Genomic DNA, 14,104 nt, shown 5'->3' on the forward strand with positions numbered 1-14,104 from the left:
CCCGTACTGGGCATCTGCGCTCAGTTGCACTTGGTCTGAATAGGCACAACTCTTCGTTTCCCTGCAATGGCATCTGGTTTGTGTTAACACGAGTGAAAGTGGTTCAGGTTCAGCAAGGTGTCCTAAGCAAGTTGAAAGGCTCTCTTTTCCAGAATGGCTTTAGGAAAGTCAAAGCAGGCTTGATCAGGTTTTGAAGCCAGCAAACTTTTGCAAGGCAGGCTCGTGATTGCCTTGCTCTGTGGTGAGGAATTTGGGCTGGAACCTTATCAGCTTTGGAGCAATGTCTTCCCACATGCAAAGATTACCTAGACATTAGAAGTGGATGCTACAACTTAGACAAAAACTTTGATAAAAACTAAGTTCAGTGCCTAGCTTTGCTAACTAGCTGTCCTAGGACTTCATAGGAACCATTTTTTGTCTGCCTCAGTTCTGCTTTTTGGGTTTTTTTTGGTCCACATCCCATTTCTGCCTTCCCCCAAGATACATTCTGTTTCCCACCCACGCCTTTCCTCATCTGAGAATTACTTAACTTTCTGAAGAGGAGTCCTGTGAAATGTATCCTACACAGATGCACTGCTAGGGTGGAGCTGGGAATAGAGCATGGGTGGAAGGAAGTGATTGGGACAGGGATGAGGGAGAAAGGTGACATATGGGACAGAGTGACACTGCAGCTCCAGTGGACAAGAGAGCAGAACTGCTCCTTTCTGTGGCACTGTGGATCTAAATCAGCTTAAGCTGATCTTGCACTGTCCCCTCAGAGGCCTCCATGAGCCCACAGTGTGTGCACAGAATTGAGAGCAGCCTAAGTAGTCAAGATAAAGTTGTGTGGGAGATGAGTGTCCATCTAGAGCAGGTGTTCCCAGAGATGATCCTTCTATGCATAATTATAGTGCCCGTCCTTTTCCATCAACTCCCTCGCGTGAGTGCCTTCTCTTCTGGTGCTCTCCTGTTTGGAGCTCCCTTGGCATCCTTTGCCTGTCTACCAGTGTCAGCTAACAAGCTCCTCCAGCTTCCCTAGGCCTCTTGATTTCTCTTTCCCACTGTTACTTACATGTCTCAGCAACTGGCTCTCACAGAAACTTCCTAATCACCATCATGGTCTCTGAGAATGACAGAAGGTTTCTTTGTGTGCAAGTTAATAAGCTGGTGTAAGTAAAATCAAGAAAGAACAAGGTTACAGCAATGCAAAACCTATTATTCTTTTATTGGACAAGTGTAGTTTTAATGCTCACGCTTGAGGGTATGCTAGTAAATATGTTAAAAATGCTTGGAACATGGAAACTGACTGGCTGACACCATTGTTTCCTATGAAGCTTTACAACCTTAAATTGGTGCATGGGGTCATCATGGCCCTTGAACCAGCACTGCCAAAGCCACTGCTAAGTTTACTATTGACTTCGTCAGCTAAGAAACTGAGCCCTAAATTCTGGTTTGTTCAAAAGCAAAAATCCTACCTCAGATCTTCCTGGAAGAGGTCAATAGTCTTTCTCGTTGGGTTACAGCTGTATAAGTGCTGTGCAGTCTTGAAACATGGTCAGCTTATCCTTTACAGGGAATGAGATCTGCAATTTGGAGGAACTGAGGTCACTTAAGTCATTAGCTTTATTTGTCTATTCTAAGCCAAGAATATATTACCAAGGGCAGATGGATGTTGTACAGGCACCCATAGTGGAAACCCAATCCACCTGAAAAGTAGACTCCTGACAAGTGCAGTATACATATTTACTGAGAGTGTGAGTGGTCTGACCTACTCCCGGGTTTGCCCAGAGTAGAGCTCCTGCCTAGTTATGTCATTAGAGACTTTTAAGACAATATAAAAGAGACTCTCAGTAAAGCTGGTTTAGGCTTCTGTTTTTATTGACGGATCTACTCTCATTTTAATCAGGTATTGACATCTTCCAGTGTTGTAAGTACTTGGAATTCCCCTGTGCAGGCAGACCTTTGTCGCAATGGAGTTATGCTGAGGGATGTAACAGGTAATGCAGATGCAGTACATCGGAGATCTCCTGCTGCCCCTTTCAGCACACTTTCAGCTGCTAAATACTGAGAAGCTGGTAGGGATCACTGGGTTGGTTCCAAGTACAAAGTAGAAGACAGGAAAGTTTAGTGAATGTTGGAAAGCTTATAGTATGTTTCCACCTCATTTGGAGTGACTGTGGTGGGAAGCAATTTATACGAAGTTGCTATGTGAAAGAAAGTTGTATGTGTTCGGAATGGCTATATGTATATATAAAAAAGGTAACTGTGCATATGCCATAGAATTGTGTATCATAAACGTGTATGTCATAAGCAATTTTATTTGGGGGATACAACTGCCAGTGCAGCTTGAAGGAATCCTCCAGAATCATTGTTGCAAGCATGTGGGCTGGTGATTTATTTATTAGCTCCAGAGGGAAAGAATTGTATCTTCAGCAGACAGCTGATGTGTCTTGGTACTTTTTTTGTGAGCCTAATTGCCTTTCTGTAATCACTGACCCTCATCCCACCCTGTCCGTCCCCAAGCTTTCCAAGTGGGGTACACTCAATCTTTTTAAACATTTTGAAATGGGCAGTCATACTCTGTCATCCTGCAGACAATGAATTTCCACTGACGATCCCTGCATGAAAGAGAGACAAGAGGGAGATATTAGTGAGCCAGAACTGCAGAGGATAAGACTGTACAAGTAAGAATAACGTTACACCAGGTATTGTGGCAACAAAAACATCTGTCTGCCATTAGCTTACTTTCTTCTGAGTGCTTTGTGTTTTTATGGGCTGGAAGGAGATTAAATATGTCTGATAGTTATAATTCCTTCACACTCCCTTACAAGGTAAGAAAATCAGCTCTCTGAATAATTAGGTCTCTGAGTATCCTTCAGAAGACGATGACTCTTGATGATGATCAATCCAAAATTGACTTTAAATCAGTGACCAAGAGGAAGAGGATGGTTCTGTCAAAAGTTACTGTCATGTGATATATTGCTCAGGAATGTGTACAAAGTAAAATACGTGGGTGATTGTCAAGCCATTTCTAAGTGGGGAGTTATCCACACAGTAAAATTCACTCTTCCCCCCCCCCCCCGCCCCCCCCCCCCTGCCGCTACTAGGTCTTCTAGCTAGTGTCCTTTATTAAAGTAGTGAAGGAATCAATAGTGAGAGAAACTAAATTCACTTCTCATCCTTGATTTCCACAAGTCACATGTGAGGCAGAGTAATGTTTATGAGTGTAAGGAGAGTTTATGCTCTTCCTGGTTTGTGAGTAATTGGATGTCTGTATTCTCTCTGAGGAGAGTGATATGATACCCACTAACAATTGTTAGTAGGAAGCGTGACTGGAGCAGCAGGATTCAACAGTGGAGGCCAGTGATTTAGTGTCCAATAGCTGCAACAGGCTGCAAATTTCCACCTTAGCTTATTGTGCATTAAATTTTCCCTTGACAAAAAGGCATGAGTTCAGAGGATCAAATACTGTCCTGCTGTGGAGCAAATGTTCAATTTAGGCTGCTTGGTACTGGCTAACAGGAGTTTAGCTCTAAAGTACAGTCCTTGCAGATGGCAGCCATCATTTAAATTGGTAATGGGTAGTACTCTGAGAGGTTTCTGAAAGTTTGGATTCTGCTAATAGTTATCTCCTAAACCTGAGGCATGGGACAGGTAATGCTGCTGGAGTGGTTCAATAGGAGCTTGCTTTACAAGGCCCCTGCACAGTCCTGGTTTTCTTGTGGCCAGCTCCAAACAGTGAGGAAACTGGTGCAGAACCTACTGCCTCTCAAGGATGTGCTGAGACACCCGAGCCCAGATTTCGGTATTAACTGCTCTTAGATGGTTTCATTGACTGGGTGACTCTATCCTGGAATAAGATTAATTTGACTCTTAAGCTCTGTGTAGGTATAAAGCATCTCATTTCAGCTTTCGTTAACTGAGGTTTTTTAATTGGAAATGTACTATGCTACTCACCAGTTTACGCTGAGTGTCATTTGGAACTGGGTCTGTCTCATACTCATCAGCAAGTCTGTGTTTAGTTATATAGTGTTTATTTTTGGTTTTCTTTAGGCCTTTCCTACATGGTTTTTAATTGTAATTTCCTCATAAAACTGTTACCAATGGTTAATGAAATGCAAGGTTAATTTTTAGGTTTATTTTAGGAAGTCCTCATTTGGACTATGTGCATGCTCTTCAAAGACAGCTATTACTCTTTCGGTCACTAAGCTACCCAGAGAGACCAAAAAAAAAAAAAAGATGACTCATATGTGGATTAACAGGATTATATGCGTCAAAATTAAGGTCTGCTAAACTAGCACTCGTTGTCAGAGAGACTTTTAGCTCAGAAGCTGAGGTCAAGTCATTTTTCTAAAGCGGGATATTATAAAGTTAAAAGTCAAGTTCTTTAAAATAAATGTATTTTAGTTACCTGAATTAATAACATGCTTTAAAATATTAGAACAGAATTATTTCTAAAGTAATTTAAGCTTGAACTTGCAGACACTTTAGCATATATGCACATGGTTGACGGCCAATAGGTTTATGCATTTAGTGTTTTAATTTATCTTTTTTTGCATTATTTGTTTGAAGTTAAGCATATATGTCCAACTTTTCAGGATGCAGGCAATTACTTTGTAAACACAGCTGTGTGTTTAATTCAATAGTTATCAGCCTGTTTCAACTTGTAGATCCCTTACAAGTTTTCCAGTGGGGGTGCAGATCTCGTCAGGAATTGCCCTATGTGGCATTATCTAGAATATATATGAACTTGCTTTTGCAGATCCTTAACACCAGTTTATAGGTCCCCCCCAAATTGCTTATTATTTCATGCATTTTCCTTGGCTTGGGGAGTCAATATTGAATTGTCACTTTTACTCTCCAGCTGTCATGTGCTGCCAGTTTTGAATTTTTGATGCTATAGGGAAAATATCTTTTATCTCCAAATATTGCCGAATAATCTGTTTCCAATTCAGTTAAAAAATTCTATGATTTCCTATTCATATTGACTTTGACAAACTCCTCTTTCTTTGGTCATATGAAACTTATTAGGGACCTAAAATATCCTATAATTTAGCTCAGCTGAGTTCAGTAGATATCCAGCTTGTCCAGGCATTTCAAATGTACTTACTGCTGGGGTATCTGGGTGTTGATCTATCTTTCAGTGATGATGTCTGAGCAGTTAAGAAATCACTGGCTATTCAGATCACCCAAATAAATGGAGCAGAGAACAGATTTGTAAAAGAAATGATCTTATGACAGTCTGCATGTGCTATTTTTGTACTACGCAGTGAAGGGCAAGCTGTGGCACCTACCAAGCACGCCTGGTAATCCCCCACCTCCCTGTCCAAGCTGCTCGCTGCAGGTTGGGCTGTGAATGCTCCAGTGGTGCTCTCTGGACTCAGGAGACTGATCCAACCAGACCACAGCACCGTAACAAGGCTCCATGAGGGAGCCATGCCTTCATCACTTAGCATGTTTCAGAGCTCAGGCTGAAGCTATTTGAAGCTATTCTGTTGTTGCGGTTTTTTTAATTTTGGAGGCTATTTTGCCAAGGATTTACAATGTCTATGTGGGCAGTTTCAGCTGTTTACAACCAGCTTCGCATACCCCATGTCCTTCCCTGAAACTTGACTGTATCAGTCTGTCTAACAAAAGATACTGTCTTTCCCTGCAAATGTTACCTTACTTATGTCCATAGGTCATCCTGTCTGCATCAATGTTACCACCACACTCCCGAATGTGCTCTCAGAGGTACTTCAGGCCTCTGCTAATTCTTTCCAGCTGCTTTTGTCTTGCTTTATAGACAATTGTTTTCTCCTTTTGACCCATTTAAAATGGGACTGAAAAATGTAAATATTAACCACTTCTAAAGTCTGTTCTCCACACATGAGCACTTAAAACCTCTGATGATGAACAGCAACTCCATTCATTCCTGATACAGAGGCATGGAAACTCACAGAGAGTGATTACAAAAGAGGAGGTGGGGATACCACCTTTCTAAACTTTCTACAGCTTTTGCCAGAGGCATCACGTACTCTCTCAAATATCTGTGTATCAGCAGTGACCTCAGTGATGCAATGTCTTAGGGAGTAGGAAGGGAGGATATGATTTCTGCAACTTTATTCAAAAAGTCTAAAAATACCTAGTGGGTTGAAGTTATTAGGAAAGCTTAAACTAAAATACCTTCAGAGGCTTTTTTTGTGCCTCTTGTTAGCTCAAGAACATCGCCTGTCATGGGCTAAATAGTATGGACACAAGGTTAATGTGCTTGAAAATGAAAAGCACTCTCAAAATCTACAGCATGTTTACACAGACAAGTTGCAAATGTGCGTGCTCCTGGCAGGCTGAGACTTGGAATAGCTTTTTCTGCTCCTACTCTGCCTCAATCATCTGCAAAGAACCATTTAGGATGACAAACTTCGCTGACTTTTGCGAGTATACCACTCAGGAGAGTTGCAGCATGAATCTGAATTATGAACTGGTGTAGCAGGAATTTTTTTCACTTCATATGCTAGACAACACAAGTTGGTTTTAGTCATTCTGGAAGCTGGGGGCCAGAAAGTTCATTGGCACAGAAAAGTTTCCTAGCTTGCAATTCATAAAATGTTTTCTTTATAGTTTTCACCTGCTACTACTGCAGGTTCATCTCTGCCATCACAGCAGTGGTAGGACAAACGTGTTGGTGGCTTCTTCCCTTTCCAGGTACTGTGGTCCCATAAACTGTGAGGACCTGTACTCCCAATGTACATCCCCGTGATGCTGCATCTGCTCCTGGCCAGTCCCCCCACTGCCACCCCGTTCTGAAGGCTGTGTTAAGCCTTCAGCAGTCACAGACAGAAATCTGCTCAGAGGCACTGGTTACCTCAACTGCTCTGTTTTCCAGGCTCGTCCTTGTGATTCCTGACTTTACCCTGGTCCACATCTGATGGAGGCTGGAATCCAGCTGCAGGGGAGTGCACTACTGCCATGGCCATGAGGAACAAGGATTAAGAATAGCACTGGGGAATATTTAAGAGAAAACACCCAGAACAGGGATTTCCTTTGCAACCTTGTAAATTCTTTATCTAAAGGGATAAGTAGATACCTTTGAGTCAATTAACTGCGAAAGTTACTCTTCCACTTGTAAGAACAATTTGCAGACATGGCTTCCATTTGGTAATAAACAGGCTAATGAATTTTAGCCAAAAAATTACAGTTATGGACCTGCAGCAGTCTGACAATGTGTTATCATTTCTGGGAAAGCCTCGTTATTCTAGGTAGTCTTTTGGCTGAGGGATCCCTAGTGAACTCCGGCATGCTGAGAGCATCACAGTGACAAAAGCACCTCGGCTCCTTTGAGTGTTATTAGAGACAGCTTGAAATGTTGGTGTGTTTAAACTCCCACTTCTGTCTTCTCTCCCGCCTTCTCCTGTAGCCAGTCTTGGCAGTGATAGGCCAGTGCAACGCACCTTGCCTTGCTGTCTGTGCTGTGTTTGATAACAAATGCTTTGATAGAGTGGACTGAGGTGTCTGATAAAAAACGTCAGCAAAGAAATAGCTCACAGTCGATGTATTAGAGGTCAACTTGAGAGGAAAGAATCAAGATCCCTCTCCCACAATCAGGTTTCAGTGACCGCTCACACTCTCCTTAAATGTGCTCTGTTAGGATCTCTGTAGTCCCAGGCAGACAGCACTGTGGGGTTTATCTTAAGTCCAAATTTTAAAACTTTACAGTTCTGCATAGTAAAGAGGGAGAGATGCTTCTTTTTAACTGAGCAGAGCAATTATGAATCCATTTGCATGACCAAAACTTCACTAGCCATAGGGCCTCACTCAAGAGGATTAGCAAATGTCAAGTAATGACCAGGACTGATCAAGAAAAAGTAGTTAACTCATTTTCTGGAAAGGGATTAATGTGCACTGCATTTCCTTAATTCCTGGTGTGGCCTCAAATCTGTTAGAATTGCATTGCAATGGATGGGGCAGCTTACAGCATTCACATTGCAGTTTATATGGTCTTATCTTTGCAGGCTGGCAGATTCCTCACTTCTCGGCAAAGAAAAGTGGGCCAAAATAAGTCCCTCATCCCCTGAAAGGACATGGTGTTCAGGCTGAGTTTTTACTGAGTTAGATGAAAGATACTCCAACTAGAGGTAGGTGAGAAACAATACTGAAGAACTGTTACACTTTGGGGAGCTCAGACTTAGCCAAGCCTACCATTGCTATATTTTTCACTACGCAGATGGACATAGCAAATGATCCCCTTGTGCATGAAGGTGCCCTGTTCCTGATACACCACCCTAGACAATTAGCCATATGCACTGTGAACTTTGGTCCTCAGAAGTACTAGCCTGATGCTGAGTACCACAGCAGATGATGTGTAGCCATGCACTGTTTGGGGGAAATAGAAAAGGAAGACTTTTTTATTTTTTTTTAAATTTCTAAAGAAACAGATGTCCAAAAAAGCAAACCTGTCCACAGCAGAGAAAGTTGTGGTTGCCCCACGGATGTAATGGTCATAAGTGTACATCATCATGTCCATGTCTTCTCCATAGTGTCCTGGATGTTCTGCTGTTAACCTTTACATTAAGGAAAAAGAAGATAATATAATTTACCATCTTATAGAAAAGATTCAGTTGACTGAATGCAACTCAAACAGTAGATTTTTCCTGCTTCTTTAAAAGTTCTTGTTTCTTAACAGCACCACAAGATGCAGTCTCACCTATGAGACTGCCTTTCTCTTCTATGCAACTAATTCATGTAGCTATTTGAATAAATTCCAGTAAGAATAGAACTGTTAAGAGCAAGTTGGAGTATTATATGTATATACATCTGCAGCTCTGGGATAAAAGCAGCCTGAACAAGAATGTAAAGCTTGTCTACTACTTATGTCTTTATTGCAGGGATTTGCTCTGGCCTCTTGTGAGTCGCTTTGGTTTGCTGCTGTAGAGTGCTGTAAATGTTGCCAAGTCAAATAACTACAAGCATTTATCCATTTATGAATTACATTAAATGAATGTAGCAATTAATCCATTCCTCTGTTGTTTCCACTTTCCGCCTAGTTTATAATGTAAAAATATGGGCCTGGACAATATTTGTGCAGTGTATTTTATCTAAGAAGCTCAAAGTGCTTCTGCACTTATTAATCAAATTATGGTTACTGCTTCCCTGGGAAATAGGCAAGTAATATTGTACTTGGTGTTACAGATCATGAACAGATGCAGGAAAGGGCTGGGACCTTGACCAGTACTTTATGTCAACATTATGTCAGAGGTCAGGAATGGAAACCTGGCGCTCAGTCTTTCCTTGTATTACACCATTTTATGTGGGAGTTGCTAGTGGAGTTGTGTCAGCTTCACTCCGAAATGGCACAGGGAAGAATCAGGTTCCCTGTAAGGGAGATGCTGTCCCCGTGGAAATGAACGGCTCAACTCTTATTGAGACTAACAGGGTTAAGATGCCTTTACAGAAATCCTGACAACCATTTTTCTGACTTAATTCAGCCCAGCAGCAGTACTTGAATGATGCTTGAAGGTGATCCTAGCACATCCCAGCCAAGCACTCGTGCATGTTTACGTTTTGTTAAATCGGTGGGGTTAGAGCACAAGCTTAAATATTTTACTCACTAGGAATGTAATTATTGGGATGATTTTAAGTTTTAAAAATGAGATGCTTTGGGGGTATTTGGAGCCCAAGCCAGTAACTGTTGGAGTACTCAGAAACTGAAAGTTTACCTGAAAACTGAGGTACCCTGGAATATTAGGCTGCTTTCTCCTAGAGCCACTTGCAATAACAAAAAAATCCTCTGAAATTGCCACCACTCTCTGTATATTTTAAATGTATTTTTGATCACTTTGTTTACCCTATTCTTATGCTGTTTACATCTTCTTTGTAAAGCAGATGTGACTTAATTTCAGGTCATTTTCAGCTTTTGAAAATGAAAGAAAAGCATCATTCAGTTGGAACATCATTCCTAACAAATCATTATTCCTTGACAAATGAGAAACAGGAATGAGTGTGAAACTCAAGCATGGCCTTATATGATCCCTAAGTCTCAACAGTCACCTTCTTTGAACATATCTCGTTCTCGTGCCTCCTGTCCTTTGGCCATGGCAATCATCAAACAGGTTACAAGTTGTAGTACAAGAACACCCATCCCCAAGTGTGTTTGGGAAGCAGAAGATCAGGCCGGGTCACAGCGTCTGTTGGCAGAGCTCTGACCAAGGACCCATGGATTTGCAGAGCCCTTGCAGTGCTGTGCCGTTGATAAATGAACAGCAGTATTTCACAGGTCATGCAGACGGCTGCTGCGGACTAGGAGAAATAGAAGAAACCACGTACACCAGCAATTGTTAGGATGGATAGATAGAGTCATCAGTATGCTCTGCAAGTGGGAAACTTAGAGCCACAGTTTTCAGTCCAGCTCCCATGAAAAGTCCAAAATGAGACCACTATGGATTTTAAGGGAACTGGCTCTTACCCAGACCAAGAAAATAAATACAAATATTACAAAAAGCTGTTTCTCATGGCTTCTCACCAGTTAGCTGGTGGTTTTTCCTAGACTAAAGATCATCACCTGAATGTGTTTCTGTCAAAGCATGGCTAACCTAATTTATTTGTTATTTTGATTGAAGGCTGATGTTATCATTTTTGCTTTCAGGACATCTCCCCTTGTGCTGCCAAATACATATTTATTTTTCAGTGTCAGACAGTTTACAGTTCTGATTTGAATACTTTTTACTTAGACAACCTATGACTTGAATCTGTAATACACCTTTATGGCCTCATAAAAGAACCTTAACCTGATCATAAGCTGGTCCCTTGGTATAGCCAACTTGCTGAAAGCCCTTCAGTTTGCAAAGAGCTGTTTTCGGGGCCCTGCACTCCATGCCCAGAGCTGTAATGAAGCTAGAGTATACTTCACAAACCCTGACCTCTGCTACCTGGTCAGTATTTTATCCATTTTCTTTAGACAGAAATCAAGGCCTTGAGGAGGACTTTTTTGCATGCATGAGTCTCGCATCGTTGAAGCCATGGATCTGAATCTGGGAACTTGAGGGTATTTCTGGATCCATAGCCAGAGGCCAAGAGAAACTGGGGCTACATCCATGCTAGTAAATTAAACACCACCAGAGAATGTTTCTGGGCACTATAACTCAATTGCCTAGATGTGTAAATTATTAGAACAATCCCTGGGACAGTTTTTAGCCCAGACCAACTGGCACAGTCTCAGCAGATACCTCAAAGACAGTTTGTGAGTTAGCACGTGGTAGGTACCATCCCCAACAGGCAGAATGTGGGCACCCTGTTTTGGAGGGTAAGAAAGTTTAATGGTGTGGCTGCTGCCTCTGCCAGAGGAGAGTCCCCGTATTTAGTTTACTAATTTGGAGCCTGAGTGTCTGATAGCGCATCTTCGAAGATTCCTGGGTCATAGCAGGTTTTTAAAGTGTGGCATGAAGACCAGCTATGGACCAGGATTTCATTTTGCATTCCCCCATCAACTCCAGGTTTTGGGGCTTTTTTGGGCTATTGTTATGAGAAAACACTAAGATGTGTGTTTATATATGTTCCACCAAATGTATTTCATAGCATCTGTTTGGTATTCAGCAAGGAAAATGTTCTGTAATCTTGACCAGCACTATGTGCTGGGCAGACTAGACTGTGCAAAACACAAGGTTAAAAAGCTGCTTTCAGCTCTACTCAGAGACAGAACTGAGAGTCAGTTCTTTGAAGTTGTTTCATGAGCCTTTCAGTTGAAAAGTAAATCTGATGACAAGCTCCTGAATTACTATGAAGGGTCTCACAGACCTTTCGCAAAAGCAGGCAGTGTTATTCTGAAGTGAATGGATGCAGTAGGGAGCCTTCATTTAGCTTCTCTCTCTCTTCTTCCTGCCTGCTGTCATCTCCCCCTCCCTCTCTACTAACTTCTCCACATTACCATTCAGCCTCTTAAGGCTCCTCCACTAAGAAATGTTCTAAAAGCAAATATATGCAATTACCGAAAGTAAATGATTTGGGACTTGAGCTGCTCTGAAGTTTGTCTTGTTACATAGACAGATGCCTACTGACTCTTTGTTCTGGAGAGAAAAATTATAAATAGTGCTATGACAGCAATGTTCAGGTTCACTTGGGTCTGTATGGTCTGTCTGTCTAATTCAGTTCTCTTTGATGTTTGCTGTACTCATTTATGAAACTGTTCCCTTAAGCCCATGCATCTCAAGGTCGTCTGGATTGTGCTGTATCCTTTAGAAGGAAATGCAACTGGTTGTCCATATAGCAGGGCTCTGTGGTGTGACCCAGCCCTTTTCTGTTATCCCCGTTTTTGGAATCCTGGGGGTAAGTTGCCCAAAATGTATCTGCTGAGAGCTGCTCTAGTGTTTAATGCATAGGGATATTCAGTATGTGGTTTTCTCATCATGGAGGGGAGAAAGGTCATTTAACTCAGCCATTAAGGGTCTTCTCAAAGTGGTCTGCCCGGCACAGGACAGTAGTTGCGTCAGCATTTGTTGTAGCTTGGTGTGTAACCTTATTATCAAGTGCTTAACTGAAAATATTACGTATTTTACTCCCTGATGCACATTAACTGCATATCAACTGTGAACCACCTACCAGGACCCTACAGACAGGTAATTTATTTACAAACATGGTAGCATTTGTAAGACACGTGTGGCAATGTATGGTTCATACCTGAAAAGAGTCATGAAACAAGTGAGAGACACTTTTTACCCTAGTTGGTGAGGATTCGCCTGCCCACAGGACTCTGGACTCCCAAGGAGTCCAAGCCCAAGGACAAGACCCATTTGGGAAGAGCCATCCACAGTAACCTGCATGAGGGCCCTGTAAGCACTTCTGGCATTGACCTTTTAGCAAAGAAAACGGGGCTAGGGGAGCAATGAGAAGCTTGGGAATTGCCAAGTGCTGAGACAAAGTTGCTGCTGCCATTTGGGATGATCTAAGGCCTCTAGGACCAAGCTGTGGTGCTTGTGGTGCCTGAGAGGGTACATGAGAGAAGGCCCTAGAAGAAAGGCTTGCAAAGCAGCTGTGAGAAGACCTGTGTTATCCTGATTGTGGGACCTAGGCACTGAGTAATTTGGTGCTAAATGAACCCTGAGGAGGCAGAGGATCTGTGTAGGGGCTAGCAGGGTACATTTAGTGGGATTGCTTACTAAACCCAGATATGAACATAGGTGTTAAGTTTGGGGAAGGACTTGTACGGGAGAAAACAGTAATGTGAGACCTTTAGCAAGTGGTAGTCTTTTCAATCCGTATGATCTGTTTGCAAGAATTAATACAGAAAACGGGAATTCTGGTTCGGCTTTGCAAATCCACTTCAGGTTAGTATCAAGAGAGGAGAAAGCAGGTAATTTTATGTTAAAGACTGGGAAAGAAAAGCTTGTGAGAAGGGATGTAAGTGGTTTGGCATATGTGAGGGAGAGCAGGAAAACCTGACAGAAAAAGGTATTTTCATGATGGGGTTTTTAGCTGGTATAGAGTTGATGTGGGATGGTTTATCTTCTGACTGGTTTGCATTGCCCCACCCATCCCCACGTTTTTCTAATGTACTTTACTATAATCCTGTAAATCTTGCTCAGGGTAGGAAACATACTGAAAAAAGGCATGAAATCTTTAACAGGATTATTGTTGTTATTATTTTAGTCTGAAACTAGTAATGTTTTTTATTTTCCATGGTGAAGAATTACTATGTTAGAGATTAATAGAAAACACAGTTACTCATTTAGCACTGAGGAGAATGTTTTGTACTAATCTACAGTGATCTCTAGCACTCTTTTAACAATTGACTTCAGAAATAGTTATCATGAGTCTATTTTTTACCGATAAGAAGATCGAGTCGCACCAATGGCCTTATTAGTGTTGTACAGCCTGCCCCTTAGAGAAGTAAATGGGAACTGTGGGCATGCCTTGCCTTCAGATATGAAGCAGACAAAAGAAATGAGTCTTTTAAAATATCAAAGACAGTCAGTGGTAGAGTTCATGGTTTCCTGCTCCAACTGTTGAATATACTTATTCCCTGCTAGTAAGTATGTTGTTTCAGAGTGCCTTACGCTTTTCACTTCTTGTGCAACTACAGTGCTAACAAGATGAATGGCTCCTCTTTAACCTTAGTTTTCCTATTCTCTGCTGAACTCTTCCTCTAACAATGCCA

At 41.8% G+C, this 14,104-nt stretch overlaps 1 protein-coding gene across 1 annotated transcript in view; it reads right to left on the minus strand.

Annotated features, from left to right (window-relative positions):
* Positions 1-1,196: 1,196 nt before the first annotated feature.
* Positions 1,197-14,104, minus strand: part of DPT (dermatopontin) — a 28,584-nt gene continuing 15,676 nt past the window's right edge. Inside the window, exons 3-4 of the mRNA XM_050904061.1 lie at positions 8,412-8,519; positions 1,197-2,597 (exon numbers count right to left, since the gene is read on the minus strand). Of these exons, the coding sequence (XP_050760018.1) occupies positions 2,531-2,597; positions 8,412-8,519 (175 nt within the window). The 3' untranslated portion in view covers positions 1,197-2,530. The remainder of the gene's footprint in view (positions 2,598-8,411; positions 8,520-14,104) is intronic.

This window comes from Gymnogyps californianus, chromosome 1, assembly GCF_018139145.2.
Source record: "Gymnogyps californianus isolate 813 chromosome 1, ASM1813914v2, whole genome shotgun sequence".
NCBI lineage: Eukaryota > Metazoa > Chordata > Aves > Accipitriformes > Cathartidae > Gymnogyps > Gymnogyps californianus.